Source organism: Gekko japonicus, unplaced genomic scaffold, assembly GCF_001447785.1.
Source record: "Gekko japonicus isolate JY-2015 unplaced genomic scaffold, Gekko_japonicus_V1.1 scaffold3272, whole genome shotgun sequence".
Taxonomy (NCBI): Eukaryota; Metazoa; Chordata; class Lepidosauria; order Squamata; family Gekkonidae; genus Gekko; species Gekko japonicus.
Window position 1 is genome coordinate 66,898 of NW_015165922.1, and position 17,353 is coordinate 84,250.

Genomic DNA, 17,353 nt, shown 5'->3' on the forward strand with positions numbered 1-17,353 from the left:
TTGTAAATGGATTATAGTCCCTGCGAAGAGACATCCAGTAAGCACAGTGTATGTTGATACAATCTATGTGAGATGTTGAATTAGCAATGAACTGGGACTAGGATTCTGAATGGGCATCGCGTGTTAGGCATGATACAGAGGGCAGCTATAATGAAGGGAAATGGTATTACATCAGTAAAAAAAACAATGAAGCAGCAACAGGGTAATGGATGCAGCAAGGTGATGATAATGCATCCGATGCACAGTTATGTAATCCACAGCTTTCCTATAAAGTGTTTCCTGAACTATTGTGTTACAGTATAGTCCTGTTACCTTCATACATGTATTTATTTGGCCCATTTTTGTCCTGCCTTTTCTCCAAGGAGCTCAGAGTGGCATATGTTGTTCAGTGCTACTCAACTTTACCCTCACAATAACCCTGTAAGGTAGTTTAGGCTGAGAGTGTGTGACTGGCCCAAGGTTACGCGGTGATCTTCCATGGCAGAGTGGGAATTCAAACCCAAGTCTCCCAGATCCCAGTCCAGCACTAACCACCACACTAAGCTGGCTGTATCCATAGTGTCCCTATCTCTGCCAGCATGGCAGTTGGTGTTGTGAAATGGCGGTGGGGCACACAAGGAAATTCAGCGTATGGTGCCATTACAATGTGAGTAGGTTTGCCTAAACATTATTTGGGGAAGGGGCAGAACCTGAACCAGCGCTGCTGTTTCTGGTTGCAGTCCCACATGAAGAATAATATCTGGATCTGCTCTTAAAGGCAAACCTTTTCACTTTATCCAAGGGGTACTTTTATTGAGACTGTGGATGGGTCAGGAACCTGCCTGAAGTCTGGTCTTCCATGTACAGAAGGGAGGCCACGTCCAGGCCCGGCCCACCTTTTTTTTTTTTTTTTGAGCTCCCGGAGAGGATTTTTTATTATTTTTTTATCAAACTACAAAACTACTACAGAAAAAAAGGAAGGGGGGACTACATATATAGGATAAAGCAAAAGAACCCACTACTAACTAAAAACCCAAGAGAGGAGATCTTCACTAGCTTAGTTACAGCAAATCTTCACTTCACTTAGATTATTATAAACTGAGTCAAACATTTGTATTACTTTCTTTTTCTTTAACTCTTAAATGTAACTGTTTAGAAACAGTATCCCACAATCATCCCCTTTCAGAGTTCTCAAAGGCACAATTCAGAGTCCTTCAGCCTTCACTTCTCCTTTCCTTGTCTCTTCCGCAGCTTATAAGGACTTTTTGGAGCGGCTGCCCCTTGCTCTGTCAGAGAGTCCTCTCCGGAAGAACCCAAGTCCAGCTCGCCACTAGACTTGCTGTCCTCTTCTTTTTTCCTGTCCTCTGGTCTTCCCAGCTGAACCCTTAGGAATTCTTGAGCTTTCAGAACAGAGTCAATCTTTTCTTTTTTATCCTTGATCTTAAAAGTAACGCCTTCTGGAAATAGTCATTTATATCCAATTGAGTTTGTCTGAAGAAAAAGCACAAGTTCTTTGTACTTCCTTCTCCGTTGTCTTGCTTCAAATGGAATATCCTTTAGCGTTCTGATGGTATTTTCCCCCACTTTCAGGGGTATTCCAGCAACCGTTTTCAGGATTGCATCTCTCACATGCCTCTTCGAGAATCTTATGACAATTTCCCCAGGCAGATTATTTTTCTTTATATAGCCTGAATATGATCTGTAAACCACATCCATCTTGCTCAGCAGCGATTCCGCCTTCATTTCTGTCACTGGGGTTAGTAATTCCGTCATCACTTCTTTAAGATTCTCCCCCCTGTTCTCTGGCATGCCCTGGAAGCGAAGAATCATGTTGGCCTTTTCCATTTGCACTTGCAGCAGTTGATCTTCCATGGAGATTTGTTTCCTTTCCAGTTTTTGCACTTTTTTCTTCACCTTTGGAGTAGTTGCAGCCACTTCCTTTACCTTCTCAGTATCTTGCTTCATTATTTGTATCATATCGTTTATCTGGGTTTGTTGTGCGGTAATACTTTGAGTCACTATAGACATCTGTTCCTTGAAGTTATTCAGCTGCTCCAGCAGAGGGTGCATATATTCCGCTATAGACTTTGCCACCTCACTACTAGCTTCCGGTTTCGGGCTCTCAGACCCTTTCGCTTTCAAAAGTTTTTCTCTGTCCTTCTTCCCCGCCATCTTTTTCACTTGTTTACTTTCGTAACTTTTAAAAAAGTCTCTGAATGTGCGCTTGACCACTTAGATTCGCTTTGGTAAGTACTTCTAGGCAGTTTCCTTAGTGTTTTCTTCCTCTCCCCCCTCAATCACTCAAATGTTCATGAGCATGGGAGGCATCCCTCCCCCGCTTGCCTTTTTCCCGTTCAGTGAGGTGGGGTGGGGAGCTATCTTTTTCCCTTTGAAAAACGCTTCAAAGCTGACTCACATTCATAATTGGTTGTTCAACCTCGCTTTCAACTTTCATTTCTGCCACTGGATCTCCCACGCTTGCCCCGGTCAGCGTCACTCAGTCGGTCTCACAGCACGGAGAACCGTCAGAACGAAGAGGTGCCTCGATTCTCCGGCATTTCGCCCTCGAAGAGGCAACCTCTTGTACGTTTCATGGCCAGGGTCCCTTCACCAGACCCCTGGGGGGGGTAAGCGAGCCTGCGCACCCCCTCCTTCGGCTGGAGCGTAGCTTCACCCCCGGGAGGTCCGGGAGGTGAGTCTGCTAGTGCGCCGCCATAAACCAGAAGTCCCAGGCCTGCCCCACCTTTACTGGCTTACGTTCTGTTTGGTTAAGGTTTGTTTTTCTTGGCTCTGTGCCTTTAACAATTTTAACAACAAGCAGAAATTAAATAGACAGCACTTTCCCTCACATGGGAACTCAGCGATTCAAAGGTTATTAATCTTTAATCCACAACAAGCACACAACAGTATCATTGAATAAATTATTTATTAATTTATAACAATATTTATATGCCATCTTTCTCAACAACCACAGCTATACAATGTTCCCTCATAACAATCCCCTCCTTAACATAATAACTATGTAATGACCTCCTAAAAGAATGGCCTTACATTTCTTGTGGAAGGCGATTGACATAAGCACCCTGTACACTTCCTTGGAGAGGGCAGCCTACAGTGCTGGAGCTACCCCCCCCCCAAAGGCATGTCTGTGCTGTGACCAAATAGACAGCTCAACGGGTACCCAAGAAGATCCGAGATGGTAAACAGACTCCATAACAAGCAAGCAAGTTAAAACCAGGATATAAAAACAACACTAGACAAGGCAGCTTAATTTATATTTTTATGGTATATGCATACAGTACATAGAACTTTGGCATTCCTTCATCCACGCTGTTATGCTTGACCCCCTTCAGGCAGTCTAATATTGAGTTTGATTCTTTATTTGTTCTGTGCCACTTTTCCAAGGGCCTGGTAGAGAAATGGTGTATCTAGGATTTAATCATCTGTGCACAGTGGCCAGCAGAAAACCGTGAGGAGAAGGGGCTGCCTAAAATCCGAAATGCCCTCCATTTTCCCCACAACATTATGAATTCCTCCAAGATTAGTAGATCACCTCTGGGGGAGGAGGTGTCTTTATATCCATTTTATCATACCATGCAAAATCTCCCAGGTCAATTTTTTTTCCTGATTTACAAATCCCAAAAGATTTAGCTGTCCTTGAGAGGAAGGGGCTCCAGCCCCTTGTTTATGTGGATTGTCCTTTTACATAGCTTTCCCAGCTCCACAGCATCCCTAGATGTAGTCACCAGACCTGTACACAGTTTCCCATTTATTTAAAGGCATATACACTGCCTAGTTTATTGCCCGTTTCTTTCTTTTAAATTCCTACGATGGAATTGGGTTTTTCCCCTCTCTGCTGTAGTGAGTAGGCATTCTCATTGAGGTACCCACCATAAACCAATAAATCTTTTTTTGGTTAGTTACCACCTGTTGGATACCACTTGCATATGTAACCAGCCTGGTTAGATACCACTTGCATATGTAAAGCTGGGATTTTTGGCCCTAAACTGCATTACGATAATGTTCATTTGCCAATTTGTTGTCCATTCTTCCCATGAGGAGAGATCTAGGTGGACTTTGCAGCCTGCTTATGTGTTGTCCACACAAGTTTGGCTACCTCACTATTCATTCTGCCTTTTAGATAATTTATAAATAAATTAAATAGCAGTAGTCCCAATCCAGGTCATTAGAGGACCCCACATCTTCTTTCCATTGTGAGAACTGTCCATTTGCCTCTGGTTCCTGTTGTCTACCAGTCCATGAGAAGACTCTGCCTTTTATCCCATGACCTGTAAGTTTATTCAGGACCTTTGACGCTGTGTCAAAAGCTTTTTGAAAGTACATTATCACTTCTATTGTATATGAAAGTACATGATTTCTTTATTGAACATTTGAAAGTACACGATCACTTCTATTGTTGTATATTGACATTTTCAAAGAGCTCCCCAAGGTTGGTGAGGCAAATCTTCCCTTTGCAGAAGCCCTGCTGCTTTTTCCTCAGCAAGGTTTGTTCTTCTATACATGTATGCATTTGAGCATTAATCATATTTTCCACTAATTTACTTGGGACCAGTTTGGTGTAGTGCCTAAGAGTGGTGGACTCTAATCTGGAGAACCAGGTTTGATTCCCCAGTCCTCCACATGCAGCCAGCTGGGTGACCTTGGGTCATTCAGAGTTCTCTCAGAGCTGTTCCCTCAAGAGCAGTTTTCTCAGAGCTCTTTCAGCCCCACCTACCTCACAGGGGAGAAGAAGGGGAGGAGATTGTAAGTCACTCTGAGACTCCAAATGAAGGGCAGGGTATAAATCCAACTCCTCCTCTTTCTTCTCTTTCTCCTTCTCCATCACCTCCACCACCTCCTCCACCACTACCACCACCTTCACGTTCACCTAATAGGATTGCAGTTTCCTGGCTCCCCTCCTGTACTCCAGACCCTTCTTGACAATTGGCATTGCATTAGCCACATCCAGTCCTTTAGTAAGAACACCAATTCTAGTGATGTTGCATATTTTTGTCAAAAGGTCAAACACATCTGAGTTTTCGAAGACCTCTTGGTGCATGACATTGGGACCAGAGGACTTATTAATTTTTGATTCATTTAGCCCCAGCACTTCCTTTCTTCTACCTCCTATGTGACTTAGTTCTTCAGATACTGTCCCCCCAAAGCAGCTTGCAATGAAGACCCATGCAAATAATTCAGCTTCTTGACAGCCTCATGCTGTTGCTGTCTAAGGATCTGACCACCTCCTGGCTAGTTTCCTGCTTCTGATGTATTTTAAGAAATCATTATCCTTTGTCTTGATGTTTTTAGCAGTATGATCCTTAAACTCTCTTTTAGCAGTATGATCCTTCCATTCTTTTTTCTTTTGCTTTGCCTTATTGTCAGTTTATACTTGTTTTAACAGAGTTTGTGTTCTTTTTTGCTCTCCTCATTTGAGTAAGAATATCGTTTCTTAAAGGAAGTCTTTTTGCTTTTTGGAAACAATTTGCCTGTCCTCATTAAACAAACTGACATCCTCTTAGACTTGTTTATACTTCCCAGTTCCTGTGGTATACATTCCAACTGAGCTTCTATTATCATGGTTTTAAAACATTCTGAAGAGATGTATCCCTCCTGACTCTTCCTTTTAATTAGTCATCATTTTTGAAGAGTTTCGACTTTTAAGATTAAATGTGAGCACAGTAGACTTTCTGAGCAGTTTCCACCTATGTCTGTTGAACCTGATATTTTGGTGGTCATTATTCCCATTCAGTTGACAGTAGTTACACCTCACACCATATTCTAGACACTACTCAGTTGAGAGTGGCCTCTTCCCTAATTTGTTTCAATAGGGGAGAACAGTTATCATATCTAGAGATTTCATCACTTACGTTTACCCACTCAACGTGCAGGTAGTTGAAGTCATCCAATATTATTTCAACATTTACTCCTTTAGCTACATCCCTTTCTCCGTATCAATCACACCTTCAGTGTTTTAATTAGAAGGATAGTAGTAGTATATCCCTGATACTAAATTATTTATTTATAAATTTATTTATTTTGGTTTATACCCCACCCTCCCTGCCAAGGCAGGCTCAGGGCAGCTTACATAAAATTTCATATAAATACAACTAAAACCCATCATAAACAACATAACATAAAGTAACATACATTCATTTAAAATACTCCTAAAAATGCTGGAACATGATCTAATAAAAGCGAGAGCAGGATTACATCCAAAATCCTACTTGGGTGACAGTATATTCGTGATGGTGCTCATGCCAGTAGTGAACACAGGCCGAAGATGGAAGGTGGTGAAACCAGGGCACAGGGACACTCCTCGGTGTATAACGCGGCTCCCTAATCAAAAGCCTGGGGGAAGAGCCCTGTCTTGCAGGCCCTGCGGAACTGTAAAAGGTCCCGCAAGGCCCTGATCTCTTCCAGGAGCTCATTCCACCAATATGGAGCCCTGGCCCTGGTTATAGCCAGCCTGGCATCCTTAGGGCCTAGAAAGGCCAACCAATTTTGTATCCCTGAATGCAGTGCTCTCCGGAGAACATGTGAAGAAAGGCGGTCCCTTAAGTATGCCAGACCCTGACCATATAGGGCTTTAAAGATTAAAATCAGCACCTTGAATTGAATCCGGTATGCTATCGGCAGCCAATGCAACGCTTTCAGTACAGGCTGGATGTGCTCCCGCATGGGGAGACCCATCAACAGCCTGGCCACAGCATTCTGCACTAGCTGCAGCTTCTGGATTTGGGACAAGGGCAGCCCCATGTAGAGAGTGTTACATTAATCCAACCTCTGTTGGATCACTGTTGCCAAACCGTTGCGTTTGAGGAAGGGAACCAACTGCCTAATCAGTCGAAGATGATAAAAGGCTGACTTGGCAGTGGCTGCTACCTGGGTCTCCATTGTCAAGGAGACATTCAAGAGCACTCCCAAGCCCTTAACCTCCGGCGCTGGCACCAACTGTGCCCCATTGAAGGTTGGGAGTGGGATCCCTAACCCCGGACCACCCCAACGCAGGCACAGGACCTCCGTCTTTGTTGGATTCAATTTCAATCGACTCAGTCTAAGCCAACCAGCCACGGCTTGTAATGCCTGGTCCAGATCTTTCAGTGTAGAGTCAGACTGGCCACCCAACAACAGATAGAGCTCAGTGTCATCTGCATATTGGTGACACCCAAGCCCATGCCTTCGGGCAATCTGGGCAAGGGGGCGCATATAGATGTTAAATAACATCAGAGAAAGTACCGCCCTTTGGGGCACTTCACAAGTCAGTGGATACTTTTGGGACAGCTGTTCCCCTAATGTCACCCTTTGTCCCTGACCCTGAAGGAAGGATGCGAGCCACTGTAAGGCAAGCCCATGAACTTTGGTGTGAGCGAGGTGGTGGATCAGTAGCTGATGGTCAACCATGTCGAACGCTGCCGACAGGTCCAACAACAACAGCACCGCCGATCTGCCTCGATCCAGATGCCTCCGGAGGTTATCCGTGAGGGCGACTAGTGCTGTCTCCGTCCCATGTCCCAGGTGAAAGCCGGACTAGAAGGGATCTAAAATGGAAACGTCCTCCAAAAAGCTCTGTAACTGGACTGCCACCGCCCTCTCAATTAATTTGCCCAAGTAGGGCAAGCTGGAAACCGGCCAGTAGTTAGCCAATTTGGCCATATCCAAAGATGGTTTCTTCAAGAGGGGACGAACTACAGCCTCTTTAAGTGACCCAGGGAACAAGCCCTCTGAGAGGGACTTGTTAATAATCTCCTTCAGGGCACCTCAAAACCCATTGTGACCCGCTTACATTTTTGACCTTGTATTTCTGCCCATGGTGATTATCTGAAAGAATTTCTTATTTTCTAGCTTACTGGAACCCCCTGACCACTTTAGAAAAACACTACTCCCAACTACTCTCTTTTCCAGCCTTGTTATAGTTTTTCATATCCAGGGATAACTATCTCACTAAATTATTTTGTTCTGCAGGTTTTTGCATGTCCACTGCTTGTATGTTCTCTTTAAGCACCATCATCATTGTAATTTCTTTTTTTGTGACTTGTTACAGGTAGCGTTATTGTAGCTCAGTGGTAGAGCACATGCTTTTCATGTGGAAGATCAATCCTTGGATCTCCAGTTAAGGAATATCAAGTAGCAGGCATTGGGAAACACTCTTCTTTGTCTGAGCCCAAGAGAGAAACTGCCAGTGAGAGGAGCCGGTTCTGAGCTATAGGGACCACTTGTACTCTAGCCCCATTTTGATGACCCAGAACATTTTTGCTGTCATCCCAGAGCCACGAGTCATCCGAGGTCTTCTGCAGCTCCTATTATCTTTCCCCCAGAAATTGGTTTCAAAGTTGAGTTGTGGCCTTTCTGGATATTAAACATCAGCAGTCTGGTTCCACAGCAGCTCAGGTGGACCCTGTCTCCCTTCTCCAGACTTCTCATGCCCAAAATGTTTTCCAGTTTCTGATATCACTGCCTCATTGATGCATCTGAGATGTGCATGATTTTTCAGGCTGTTAAGGGAATATAAATCCACTCTGGACTTCGGGGACCGGGGCAGGAGGAAGGAAAGGAGAGGCTCATCCATATTTATCGGGCACGATTGCCGATTTGGCATGTCCAATCACCCCGGCTCTGTTTTGCATTATTAAATATTCATGACAACTGGTTGACAACATGGAGTTTGCACATTTTTGCTATTGAATCATTTATGTACAATCAAGGGAGACACAGAACACTATTCAAGTTCCGATAAAGGAAACCTCATTGATTTGGCTTGAGTTTCTTGTGAGGTTTTAAGGCACAGCAACATGTCTTTGCAGCCTCGATACTTCTGGTATGGGAGCTGCTCAGAGAATGGCCTTTGTCATTTGCATTGGCCTTTGTTTTATGAGAAATCACTCTAAAATCATATCAATGAACATGGAATGTTGGTAATACTTCAGAATCGTACTTGAATCATCCAACAAAGAGGAATTTTGATTTCTGTATACATAGGAAAGCTCTTTCCTATAGCAAAAAGTAATCTATTTTGTACTGAACTCTGCAAGGCAAGGTTTTTGAATAAGTGGCTCGTACCTTTCTGTTGTGCATGAATCCACTCTGATCAGGTTTTATGGGGAGAGACAGTACCATGGCTCATGTTTGGCATGCAGAAGGTCCCAGGTTCAACCCCCAGCATCTCTAATAAGGATCAGGTGATGTGAAGTACCTCAAATTGAGACCCTGGAGACCCCCTGCCAGTCAAAGTAGACAATATTAAGAACATAAGAGAAGCCAATGTTGGATCAGTCCTGTGGCCAATCCAGTCCAACACTCTGTCACACAGTGGCCCAAAATACCAGGCGCCCTCAGGAGGTCCACCAGTGGGGCCAGGACACTAGAAGCCCTCCCACTGTTGCCCCCCCAGGCACCAAGAACAAAGTGCATCACTTGCTCCAGACCGAGAGTTCGTATCTATACCTTGTGGCTAATAGCCACCGATGGACCTCTGCTCCATATCTATATATCTAATAGCAAAAGGTGCTCCCTGCATGTGGATACCTAAATCCGCGCATCGGGGGCACCTGGGGGGGAGGGAGATTTTTGTGCACACTTGGGGCAGTCCCCAGGTGTGCACAAAAATCTAAAAACACGGAAAAAATACCGGGGGGATACTTAAATCCCCCCCAAAAGTGACAGAGCGCCCCCTGCGCATGTGCAGGGAATGCTCTGCGAACTCCCTCGCTGCTGCCGTTGCCGCTGCTTTGAAGCTGGGGGGGGGAACAGCAGCGAGGGCCGAGCGGCAAGCTGCGAGGGCCGAGCGGCAAGCCGCGAGGGCCTTGCTTCGGAGGCGGCGTGGGGGGGAGAAAGAGCAGCGAGGCCTTGCCCCCCGCGAGTATCGCGGGTCCGCTCCTTGTGCTTATCTAATTCCCTCTTGAAGCTGTCCATGCTTGTAGCCACCTCCACCTCCTGTGGCAATGAATATCATGTGTTAATCACTCTTTGGATGAAAAAGTACTTCCTTTTATCTGTTCTAACTTGACTGCTCAGCAATTTCATTGAGTGCCCACGAGTTCTAGTATTGTGAGAAAGGGAGAAAAGTACTTCTTTCTCGACCTGCTCTATCCTATGCATAACCTTATAAACCTCTATCATGTCACCCCTCAGCTGTCATTTTTCCAAGCGTTTTAACCTTTCTTCATAGGGAAAGTGTTCTAACCCTTTTATCATTCTAGATGCCCTTTTCTGCACTTTTTCCAGTGCTATAATATCCTTTTTGAGGTGTGGTGACCAAAACTGTACACAGTACTCCAAATGAGGTCACACCATTGATTTATACAGGGGCATTATGATACTGGGTGATTTATTTTCAGTGCCCTTCCTAATAATCCCGAGCATAGCATTCACCTTTTTTATTGGAGTCGCACACTGTCTCAACATTTTCAGTGAGTTATCTACTACGACTCCAAGATCTCTCTCTTGGTCAATCTCTGCCAGTTTAGATCTCATCAACGTGTATTTATAGTTAGGATTTTTGGCTCCAATGTGCATCACTTTGCACTTGGCCACATCGAACCCCATTTGCCACATTGACGCCCACTCGCCCATCCTCAACAGATACAAGAACTTTGATGGACCAGTGGTCTGATCCAGTATAAGGCAAATTCATGTATTCATGTGTCCCTTTGACACAGCCAATGCTTCCAAACATTTATATTTTATTCTCCAGTCCAAAGGTGAAGGCTGGGACTGAGATTAGGGAAGAAAATCCCGAATGAATGTCCTTAAAGTTGTTACAGTCTGTCACTGATCAACACAGTGCATGGCAGTGGGCTGAACAGGATAGCAACAAACTGATTAGGTACAGGTCACAGAAGATACTTGTTCCCATATCCTGCTTTCATTCCTGTTGTACAGCACTGAATTTCTCGTCACGGTTGTCAGTTTTTGAGGTGGCTGCTAAACCTCCAACACTTTTTGCTGCACACTTGGTACACTATACATGTTTGTCATCTTGGGATTTGTGCTTCTTATGTCTCTGATCTGTTCTTTCATGCAACACAACATAAAGAATCTTCTGGCATTGGTGTATCAGTCATGGACAAGGGGAGGGAGTTAACCAGATTTCCCAACATATTCTACTGAGAAAACTCGTATTTTAATTTAGTAGAATGTTAGGTCCATTACAATTCAGGGGATGCTTGAAATAGAACTTCCTGCCATTGGAGCTCTGGGGTGTAGGATAGATTTATATTAAAAGATTTGTATTACAATAGCAATGAGAGAAGGCGGCATGGTATAACCCACTCTCGTCAGATCTCAGAAGCTAAGCTTGGTCAATAGTTGGATAAGAGACCACTTAGGAAGACTCTGCAGGGGAAAGTGATGGCAAACCACCTCAGCTTCTCACCGGCCTTGAAAGCAAAGCCTGTGTTGCCATAGGTAGGTTGTGACTTGAAGCATTATGTACTTGGCTATTATGATAGCTTGGATTCTATGGCCATGTTCTGTACTCACTTTGCTCCAGCCACAGCACAGACCTCTTCTTCTGCCACTAGTATTTCCATTTCTGCAAGACCCATGGTTTTCATGAGCCTTTTGCAAACAGAAGTGCTAGCAGCAGAGAAAGTGAGCTTCACTGTGGCTGGAATGAAGTGCATGTGGATTGCGGTCATAAGACCCAAGCCTTAATATTTGGATAGTCTCATTTGGTCTGTGAAACACCCTATTGTGTTTTAACTGTGTACTAGGGGCATCTCTTTTTTTCCTTGAGGGCGCTCAAGCTCTAAAAAGTTCACGGATGGGCCACATAGCTGGCCAAGAGAAAAAGGTCTGCAAATATATGGGGGGGGGAGATACACAAGGTTATCAATCAGGGGCTTGCATGCTGAAAAAACTGGCATCTACCTGTGAAGATGGAGGACTGACAAATAAAAGGGAAGGAGGAGATAAGGGAGCGGTGGCGCACGCAGTTAAACGCCTGCTCTGTAACATCATCCGAGCAGCCACTATGGCTGTTCGAGTACCACCGCGGTCGAGGTGAGCTCTCGACCTTCGTCCCAGCTCCCGCCTACCCAGTGATTTCGAAAGCAACCTAATTGCAAGTAGATAAATGGGTACCTACCCTTAGAGGGGTGGGGGGAACCCTGTGTGGCTGGTTGAAAGACGGCGGCGACGATTACGGCGGCGGCGGTGATTACGGCGGCGGCGGCGATTACGGCGGCGGCGAGCATCGACTCGGTGTGGACAGCGTGGTGGTGTGGCGTTGTGGCGGCGGGTGGGCGCGATCGGAGGAGCGCCATCGAGCGATCCCTGGTGGCCAAGAGAGAATACACCGAATGCTGTCGTTAAGAGAAGGGGCGTGCGTGGATGCCAAGCACCGGCTCAGTGGAGCCGGAAGGGACGTTGCTGGGCCGGAAGCAGGCGGAGCCGCGCACCTCAGGAGAAAGATAGCCACCACCGAACGCCGGGAAAAAGAACACCCCGCCAGTCCAGAGACCCGACCCGAGCCGATGAAGAAACAACAACAACAACCACTATAGGGGGGGTCCCGGTAGGTTGTCCCATCCCCGTATACACTGTGGCCCTAGTTAGGGGAAAATGGTGATTAGCACCGAAAACCTGTAAGCCGCTCAGAGATCCCTAGCCAAGGGATTCGAGCGGGATATAAAGTCGAATGATAAATAAAAAATAAATTGTACTTGACTTCATACACTGCATATGTTGTCTGTAGACTTTTCCTTTTTGATGCGAGTAAGAGACTAAAATAGGACTGCTTTAGAACTGTCAGTATAAAAATCACTGGTTTTGCCTTCAGCGCACACATTTAGGGATGTGATTGCAACAGATGAAATGGCATGATGTCTGTACCTGAAAGATATTTTGTGAGCAGGATCCTTGTGGGGTACAAGGGCAGCAGTGAGAGAGTTCATACTCAAGAGTTTTACTCTCAAAACTAACGAATTCCAGTTCCCAATTTTAAACAATTGTTGCTGTACAGGACAGGTGTTGCACCTTCTTGGGGTTGTGCTGGTGTCTAGCCTGCCTTTCCGTTTCTCAAGGTATGACCTGAGCCCAGCTCAGCTAAGTTGCGCCCCTGGTCTGGGGGAGGAGTAAGGGAGCTGCTGAGCCAAACAAATTAGTTTGGCATATCAGCATTCAGCATGCATGCCAGAGGTTGCCTGCCTCTGCTGTAGATGTTTAGAGGCAGTGTGGGAGAGATGAGAATCTATGATGAGTGAGCAAGTATTGTTCTGTGTACCCTATGCCAACCCGTTGTGGGTTTCTAAGGCACTTCAAGACATTGCTAAGAGTATCAGGAAAAGAAGTCAGAGGATGTGCTGCACTAAGGAGCTGTTTTCTGTTGTGATGGATTAGAGCTCCTGTCACTGGTTTGGCATGACATTAGCTTTTCCTGCATACCTGCTCCAGTAATTTGTCTTGGCTCACCGCACAATAGTCACTTCCTTTCCAAATGCCTGAGCAAAGAGTGGCCAGTGCTCTGATTCAGAGCAATGCTCATTCATCTGAAGCACCCAACATGTTGAGTAGTAAATGCCCATTATTCCAGTGCCCCTTGACCAGTTAGAATGTTAAAACTTTCTTCTATCTAAAAATACAACTTTCAAGAGACTTGGCTACCAGGTCTTTTAATGGGCCACAGCTCTCGCTCTGTGATGCAATCATTGCTACGTATTTTTCTAATCCCTTCTGTAGGTCAGGGGAGATCAATGGGTCCTCACAAATGTGGGCACACCTCTCATCTCCTTCCTCACCATAGCTGAAGTTGAGGCTCACAGAAGGCTATTTTTGCTAGTTCCCACCTTCTGCTGCAGACTCCCAGTTGTGGTAGGGCGGGGAGGCGCCTATCTTCCCGCCACACGCCTGGCCCCACCTTCCCTAAGCCGGCGACTGGCTGGCCTCCTCCTTCCCCACCCGGCCCCGCAAATGGTGGGCCTCGCCTACCGGGGCCCTTTCTGCTTTGCCCTACACTGTCCTTTGGATCCCTTAATTTTGGGAGAAAGGAGGCTGTGGTGAGGGGATAGGCAAGGAAATTGCCTTCCTCTAGTGTAACTCCACTTGCGTTGCTTAGGACCCAAGTCAATGTCTGCCACATGTCTTTCAGGAGGGGAGATGGAATACATAAAGATTATACAGTGACTAGCCTGCTCCCCATGCTTCGTGACGGTATTTAAGTTCAGTAAATCCAGTTATAATACTAATGATGTGAAATTTGAAATGTGACATTTGTTGTAGGAATTCTAACAGAGAAGATTATGGTGTAAGAAATGAAGTGAGACATATGTACTTTCTTTTTCTCTACTGAAGGACCTCTCTGTAGACCACATTGGTGGTTCTGTCGTCGGGTGCCAGGATCACCAGGCTGCTTGGTGAGCTCACTCTGGAGCAGGCCACATAGAGCTGTCCATTTAAGAAGCAGTCATCTGTTAAGTCATCTCCTGCCACCTTCCACAAAAGTGATGGCCTCTCTACTTGTGTTCCTGGATTGTTTTGCTCATATGGCGACTGTGTTGTTCTGAGCACCTCAGAGTGATCTTGCTGGTACTTGGCCTGTGCAGCTCAGTGGACTGCAGGAGTACTATGTGCAAATGTCTTTGCTGCATTCCTAAATTGCCTCCTCCTTGTAGCGTTGGTGTATCTGGCTCGACGCTTGCCAGGAGCTTTCTTGGGGGCAGTGTGAGGGAGAGGTGATGTGGTGGACATTTCTTCAGGTTCATGAGGAAGGCACGCATCGAAATGGCTCTTAGAAATGTCCTTTACTATCTCCCCATAAACATTCATACCCTGGCCCTGCTCGTACACCTGACAAACACTGGCCTGTCTGGTGTTGGGTGGGATTGTATTTAAAGGCATCGGGGAGGCTGGGCCAGCAGCAGTGCTAAGGCACTCCTGCTGAGCAAACCTCCCCGGTGGCTGTAAGCATCCCACCTCCCCTCCTACACCTGACAGGCAGCTGCCTGTCCAGTGTAGGACGGGGAGGGGGGAGGAGTATTAGAAGCCACTGTGGAGGCAGGGCTGGCAGGATCACTAAGGCATTACTGCTGGGGCAGGCTCCCTAGTGGCTTTAAGCACCCTGCAACTGCTGCTGCACCTGACAGAAAACCGCCTGTTTGGTGTAGGAGGTGAGGAGTGTGTTGGAAGCCATCCCACCTCCTCTCCTACACCTGACAGGCAGCTCCCTGTCCAGTGTAGGAGGGGGAGGCGGGAGGAGTATTAGAAACCACTGTGGAGGTGGGGCTGCATTTGACAGACAACCGCCTGTTAGGTGTAGGAGGTGGGGGGAGTGTGTTGGAAGCCATCAGAAAGGCTGGGCCAGCAGCTTTGCTTCACCTCACAGGTGGTTCTTGGGCACTCCTGATTTCCTCAGCTGTCATTAGCTCTGTGCAGTCCCCTGTAACTGTTGGGTTTTTTTTTACCTCAGAACACTGAGCTCTGCAGCTGACCAATCAGAGAGTGGGGTGTGCAGAGAGGCAGCTGCCTGGCAGCCTCATAGGAATCAATGGGGGGAGCACATTTTCCCCCTTTTGACCCACTTAGGGGGTCAAATTTCTAAAAACCTCTTCTTAGTGAGCACCTATGCCATGGTAGGAGTGCTCTCCCTGAATTTGGTGTCTCTAGGTCCAGCGGTTTGGCCTGGGCGTTGATTTTATGGTGAGGGGACTTTCTTTTATATATATAGATGGATCTCCAATCTTTTTAATGTTTTGTTTTCCAGGTCTCCTGACAGCAATTGTGCACCTGCCTGTGAGAGTAATTTCTCCACTCCCTGCGTAATGAAGCTGCAGTTCAGAGGTCATCTCATCATGAAGGGAAAAGAGCAATCTAGTTCTTCAGCGTGGGCTCATTCCCATGAATTGTGGTCCTTCCCACCCAAGTTTCCTCTTGTGTCTGCACATGTGCCACACAGGTTACTGGATCAACATACTGGGGTTTTGTGTGTGATTTTTCCTTCTTATTCCCCTGCCCCCCAAATTATTTATGGCTTATTTTGTGGATTTTTAATCTGAGATGCCGTTTTCTGTAGACCTTTTTCTCTCATGACAACGGAGGAATTTGCCACAATACCCAAGATTTCAAGAGGCCTCTTAAACTTGGGGGCACGTCTGCCTCCTTGAGACATATGGTTATGACAGACTCTGACTGAGGCAGTTGCTAAGAATCTGGGATGTTCTCCAGTTGCTGTGAAGAAAATGTTCTTTTCTTCTTGTGCCTCTTCCTTTCACTCATTTCCACCAAGCCAAGGGAGGTGAGAAGATGCTGAAGGAACATGTCAGCTTTGCCTCTCTGGTCCATCATCTGCTTTGCATATAGACGGAAAGAGTTTGCCAGTGGCTGAGAACGGCAAAAGATCATCATGAAGCTGCTGTTAGAGCAAAATGAAGAACCTGGACCAAAAAAAAAATCCATTGGATGAGTTCCTTCTCCACTTCTGTTCACAGTTTTTTACCTGCCCCAATTTTCTCCTAGCACTTACCCAAAATAATGGTCAGAATTTTAAGCAGAATTTATATGCTTGGTTGCCTGCCATGTATTCTGATTGCAGAAGATATCCTTCAGATTGGAGCTTTCATGACAAACATGTACAGTCATTTCTTTATTGGAGCTTTCATGACAAACATGTACAGTCATTTCTTTATCATTTGATTTGTGCAAGCATTCACCACTTTTTCTTGCTTCTGCCAGTGTTCCTGCTCAGAATGTTACATGTTAATATGAGGGAGTAGAGGGATTTGTTTCTTGTTGTAGAGGATCATGAAGGATATTTCCTCAGCTCCGTGGTGAGGGGTAGAACAGACCATTGTTCGTACAATTGGATGAAACCTGGAGAGGAGGGTCTGGCTTTAGAAAGCAGAAACACCCCTCTGAATTACCCATTTGGTCTGCCTTGGAAATGTAGGAAGTGGTTACTTTGGTAGGACATAGAATACAGCAAAGCTTTTCAGATAGATTCATTAAGTGGAACGGTTACCCCCAAAGGTATGTTCTGTAGAAATTAAAACTGCATCCCAGTAGCAGTTGCTTCTCATGGCTGTTTTAGTACTGTGGTGTTCAACCAGCAGTGAAATGAAAAGTATCACAAACAAGAAGTACAGATTAAAACAGGGATTTGGTGCTATTTGCTGTTGTGAGTGGTGCCATCACCAAGTCAATCCTGCTAGACCCCAGCATGCCATTTAGACTAATCTCAAACAACATGAGATTGGTATAGTCCGTGATCTGCAGGGCTCAGAAGCAGAGGAGATAGCAGTGATTTTTTCCAAAATCTATCCATCCATCATGGTTTTATCCCAACCTTTCTCTGAGGAATTCAGAGCAGCATACATGGTTCTTCTGTCCCTGTTTTATCCTTGCAACAATCCTGTGAGGTAGATTAGGCTGAGAGTGTGTG

At 45.7% G+C, this 17,353-nt stretch overlaps 1 protein-coding gene across 1 annotated transcript in view; it reads left to right on the plus strand.

The window, feature by feature from the left end:
* LOC107110612 (protein FAM19A5-like) overlaps positions 1–16,651 on the plus strand; it is a 43,005-nt gene extending 26,354 nt beyond the window's left edge. Inside the window, exon 4 of the mRNA XM_015411412.1 lies at positions 15,680–16,651. Within this exon, the coding sequence (XP_015266898.1) occupies positions 15,680–15,688 (9 nt within the window). The 3' untranslated portion in view covers positions 15,689–16,651. The remainder of the gene's footprint in view (positions 1–15,679) is intronic.
* The last annotated feature ends 702 nt before the right edge of the window (positions 16,652–17,353 follow it).